The sequence below is a fragment of the Gekko japonicus genome, unplaced genomic scaffold, assembly GCF_001447785.1.
Source record: "Gekko japonicus isolate JY-2015 unplaced genomic scaffold, Gekko_japonicus_V1.1 scaffold1024, whole genome shotgun sequence".
NCBI classification, from domain to species: Eukaryota; Metazoa; Chordata; class Lepidosauria; order Squamata; family Gekkonidae; genus Gekko; species Gekko japonicus.
The window spans coordinates 145,610-151,213 of record NW_015175388.1 but is presented as its reverse complement, the minus strand read 5'-3'; the positions used below and the strand labels follow the sequence as shown (position 1 = coordinate 151,213).

The window sequence follows — 5,604 nt, the reverse complement described above, 5'->3', positions numbered from 1 at the left end:
TCCGGCAGCTCTTTTTCTACAAAAAGACCCCTGATCTTATCCCATTTAAATCCCCACGTTTAGTAATCTGGAGTCAATTTCTTTGCTTGGAGAGAAGTTGTATGATGACACTAAAACCATGTTCTACCAGATAGGATGCTGGAAATACACTTAACCACTGTCCATAGTAAAGGATCGTGATCAGAAATTTCCTTCTGTAACTAAAACTCTTGATATGATTTCTTAAACCTGAGTTTTAGTTCAGTGTCATTTTGTGGCTCAATTACTTCTTCATCCACTACTCCAACTTCCTCAGTATCTGAAAATGCATTTATCACCCAATCTGGAATTTCCATAAAAAGAAGATCCTCAGATTGCTCGGACATATCTTAATGCAGCATATTCAAACAATCACAAAAACTTGCAGATCGTCATCTTGTATCCCACCTTTCTCTTCTAACTCAGACAGGCTCAGAAATTGTTATAGCTCACAACGGGCCTATATGTGTTTGAATAGAGTTAACTTTGAAATTAATGTAGAGATGACAGATTTGGCCTTAATATTGACCTAATTTTCTTGCAAGGTCATTTTGTTGAACTTTGCAAATAGGGCTGATACATAAGCAATGCCATGCCTGAATTCTTGGTGTTCATAATTGAAAAAAAAGCATTTTTGTCTTTAAAAAAACTCCATAACACTGTCAAGAAGGCAGTAAGTGTCTCACACAGTTGCCTTTTCATAGCCAACAAACTTCAGTACGAAGCAGCAAATGTTCAAAATCTTCATCATTCTTGGCACAGAGCTCCCATAATAGTCAATCATTGAGAGCAAGGGCTTTAATTTTATTAACTGCAGTAATGACAGCGTGTAATGACTTGTGCAGGCAATCACTGAGGATTTTTGAAACCAGATGTTGATGATGAATGACACAGTGAATAGTAAAAACATTTGGCACTGCTGTTTTCAAATAAGCAACGCACCTACGGTAGCAACCAGTCATTGATGGTGCCCCATCAGTTGTACTAGCAAGTATTTTAGTAAGAGGAATTTCCTTGTCTTTGAAGAACTGCTCAGCAACATGAAAAGTCGAGTCCCCTTTAATTTTGTTAGTTTTTAAGGTGCTACTGAACTCTTGCTCTTTTATACTGCTATAGACAGACTACCATGGCTACCCATCTTGATATCTAATATCTGTTCTTAGTTGCCTTGCAAATAACAACTCTTGGCTAAACTTTCATCTTTTATAAAAGTGCACATATGTGAGAAGCAAAATTCATTGCCTGGCAAAGTTGACTTGTCCAACTGTAAATCAAACTCTGTTGTCCTTAGTATGTTGCACAGTGTGTCTTCCACACATTCAGCCATTTCACCTCTATGTCTTTGCAATGAATTGTTGCTGGGAGGATTTATCTTGATTATATTTTCTGGTGACTTATGCAAAACAGTACTCAGAACCTCACTAACTGTTGGTAAGATGAATTCTTCATCAGTTGTATGTGGCTTCCAATGAAATGTTGTGTGATACCCACAAACCATCAATGTTTTGTTGTTAAGCATCAGAAAACATGCTTGATGGTAGGCTTGTCCTTATTTTGTTTTCCTGGCTTGTAAGTTCCTGTTTCTTCCAGGGTTGGGTTTGTTTTTTTCCTGTTCTACATGTGTTTTGCTCCCTGTAGTGGTCAATTCGATATTACACCAGTTTATGTCTGGTATATCTCCTTGCAGATTTAAACTGCAGGTTTTTATGTTGGAGATAAACTGGTGTAATATCAAATCAACCACTGGAAGGAGCAAAACATGTGCAACAGAACACCCGCTCTCCCAAAGAAACAGGAATGTACACACGAGGAAAATGAGAATGGGGAAAAGCCCAGTGTTGGCCTCGTTTGAAATTTTTAGGCTGCACTGAAGTAGTATAAATCCAATCTCTTCTTCTTCTTCTTCTTCTTCTAATCAAGAACATAGGAAAATAAATACCACACTCAATATGTGTTTGTGTGTGTGTATGTGTTAAGTGCCATCAAGTTGCTTCCAACTTATGGCAACCATATGATTTAAAGACTTCCCAAACATCCTATTGTTAACAGCCTTGCTCAGGTCTTGCAAATGGAAGTAGCGGCTTTTTTTATTGAGTCAATCCATCTCATGTTGAACATACTCAATGCTATTATGTTAAGGACTTACCAGCAAAAACTTTAAATGATAAAGAGAAAAAACTACACATGGTGATGACTGTTTCTCAAAACACAGTATACTGGTCTGACTAGTGCTCTGGTGGTATATTTACTAAAAATTCTGATTGTTTCCACCAGATTTCAGCATTATGAAGAGGCAGAAACGTGCAGTGCCATTTGACAGCATGTAGGTTCTAGCTTGGTCAGTTGTAAATAAGTGAACAACATGGTCAAAGGGGCTCACCTTCAGTACCCCCCTGCCATCCCTTTGCCTCTTAACAACTCTCCTAGATAATCCCACCACCTATTCAGGGAGGTACCACCCCATTTGAGAACCAGCGGCCTTGATATTACACTATATGTTATTTTTTTTCCTTTTGGAAAGAACTCTCACAATTATTCGATTTCCCACCCATTCTCTTACAGCTCTTGTTGAAGCCCAGGATGTTGAACTCTACTTGAGGCCTCTGGAAGGACACATTCAGTGCATTCAGGAGGCAGAATTTCAAAAAATACATACTTTAATTCCACCCTTATTCCACACCATCTGTCTGGTCTGGAGTCACTCTGCGTTTTACAGGATACCAGCACGAATCATTGTTCTGTTGCAGGAATTCTGCAATCTGTTTATTGACCAGGTAACACAAATTATGAATAGCAAACTAGATAAGCACTTAATCACTAAAAGCCAATCGATACAGAAATATGTTAAAGAAGTTTCCCTCCCTAATAAAATACCCATTTTCGGAGGATTTGTCATGAATTTATTTGCCTATATCCCAGGGGCACTAGGTTTTTACAATTAAAGCTATATAACAAACAAATAATTATAGTAATAAATTCTGCTCTTTTATGTGTTTTATATTAAAAATACAATAAGCTCTTTATATGAAGAAGAAAAGGCAGACTTTAAAGATCATGTAGCCTTTTACAAACTATTTTTCATGTTGTCAGGTAAGTGCCACATCCATTTTTAATATACTTTTAATGGGGAATTAATTATCAGATGGTGAAACTGATAGCAAGATCTATTTGTTTGAAGACAATAGGGCTTGACAAGTCAGTTTATTGCTGAATTGCTTCATAATCTAGAATCTATCAGTAAATGGTTGCATTTGTTAAAGGGCTGTCCCAGTAATTTATCATAACTCCTTCTGCAAACAGAATCTCTCTTTGCGTTTACTGGCTGAAAAATCAGATGTGATTTTCCGGAGTAGTAAAAAATGTTCATTGTCAGCCCTTCTTTGGCTGATAGGGTTTGTGATCATTCAAGAATTAGAAGTTCCTCTATGTTCAGTGGGGTTACTTCCAAGTAACTGCATAGGGTTGCTGCTGTAGTCACACTTTTAAAATATTACTTTGTAGTGATACAATAAATTTCTGTTATTTCTACTGCTACTAGAGACTGAATTGTGTTGAACTCTGTGGCATTTACTTCTGAATAGACTGCATGTGGCTGTGTTGTTAAGACATTTACCACCAGTGTCATGGCTAAGAAGGTTCTGTTCCTTCCTGACAAGTGGCCCTCAGGACACTGATCTGTATTTTTCATTCAAGTGTGTTAATCTGTTTTTCATATGGGAAAAAGTAAAAAGTTTCTCTCTGAAAGTCTTTTAGAGTGCTGACAATATTTGCAGTCTCCCGGTACAGAGTAACTTACGTTAAGTGAGAGGAGCCATTAAAAGCTGCATGTGTGCATGTGGGGAAATGTGTCTCTGCTCTGCAAATAACACTGCACCCCACCTCTCCATACAACAGTCCCTGCAATATATTCAACCATCTTCCACGCTCTGTCCTACTTGGCATAATGACATGCACTTAGCTAATTCCTAAGAAATAAATTTCCAAGCAATTTTCATTTTTCTCTCCCAGCCCATTCTGAATTCTTCTATAATATACGCTTGTAGGCAGGTGAGCTCTGGCAGCAAGTTGGTGGAGACAACCACCAGAGTAGAGGGAATGGTGGCACAGAAAGCAGGGACAGAGGCAGGAACAGGTGAGGGCCTGCTGACCCCACTAGGAAAACCGAAACCCTGGTGATGACCCATGGGGCAGGTGTGATCTGGGACCAGCACAGCAGGATGAGGATGTTTGGACATCATCACTGCCATTGGGCATGATGCCATTTCTCTGGGCTTATGCTGAAAGTGGGAAAGCCAGGGTGGGGGTGGGTCCAAATCCTAGGGCAGGCTTTAGAAGAGGTGGTTCTGAGGAGCTTAAGGTGGAGTGATACTGGATGTGGTGAGCATGATCCCATCTGAGGAAGGAGTGAGGAAACTTCACAGGTGGGCAGAATAGGTTATGAAGCTTATTGTATGTATTAAAGACTGCTTGCTTGCAACCTGAGTGAAGCAAAGTTTTTGGGAAGGAGACAACCAATGCCCTGCCCTGAGCCTGCTGCAGTCTGAGTGCTTCAGGTAGCCCAAGGCCTGTCTACCCCTTACAAGTGCAAAATTGGAGCACAGCAGTTCTAATTTCAAAATGGTGGCTACAAAATGAACTGAATATGTCTCCTGCTCTTGCAGTGAAAATAATTTGAATTTAGTATTTATAAGTATGCACATGCTACAAAATTCATCTCTTCAGATACTCCACTGAGTCCTTGGCATCTGCCCCTGTTGGTTAGGCACCTGAGCTAAATATCCTATAGGATGGGATTTGTGGGGAAAACTTCCTCCAGTTTGGATTCCTTTAGTTCAGACTGGATCAGCACCAGGGTAGCACTACCCCCACCACCAGAGAAGCTCCATCTATCTGTCTGTCTGTCTGTCTGTCGGATTTCTACCCCGCCCTCCCAGCCAAGGCCAGCTCAGGGTGGTTTACATAAAATCAATACATAATTTACAATAAAACATGAATTTATGAAAATTTTCCAGTACAAAACTGGAAGAGATGGTGTCATGACCCCAGGGGTCTCTGCCTTCTGCCGTCACCACTCTGGACTTCAGGTCCCTGTTGAGAAGGCCCAGAGTACCCTCCCAGGCCCATCCAACATGCCCCAATCAATCAATCAGTTTATTACGGTCGAAGACCCATCAAACAACATACAGTCAAAAACAGTCTCCAGAATGTCGTAAGGCATTACAGAGAAAAAACATCTCAAGGAGTATTAAGGAAGTTCTTGCGCTTTATAGTTGCAATAAAAAGAAATTTAGCAACATTCCTTGAAATAACCGTGGATTTGTCCTCCAGTAGGTGTTTCAGCAAAAGTTCCTCGGACTGAAATACTAATTGTCCTTGAAACCTAAATGACCTTAATAAAGGCATAATTAAAAGGGCTCTTTCTTCTGAATAGTGGGAGCAATGAAATAATATATGGGGGAGGGTCTCTATTAACTCAGAAGGGCATGAGCATAATCTCAAATGTTTGGGGATACGTTGAAATCTTCCGGAAAGAACTGCAGATGGAAAAGTGTCAAATCTGGCTCTGGAAAAGGCCCATCTATGGTT

General features: G+C 39.9%; 1 protein-coding gene across 1 annotated transcript in view; it reads left to right on the top strand.

The window, feature by feature from the left end:
• LOC107122524 (dynein heavy chain 11, axonemal-like) overlaps positions 1–5,604 on the top strand; it is a gene marked incomplete at its 3' end in the record, with an annotated part of 172,393 nt that overhangs the window by 22,085 nt on the left and 144,704 nt on the right. Inside the window, exon 6 of the mRNA XM_015425640.1 lies at positions 2,581–2,792. Coding sequence (XP_015281126.1) covers positions 2,581–2,792 — 212 coding nt within the window. The remainder of the gene's footprint in view (positions 1–2,580; positions 2,793–5,604) is intronic.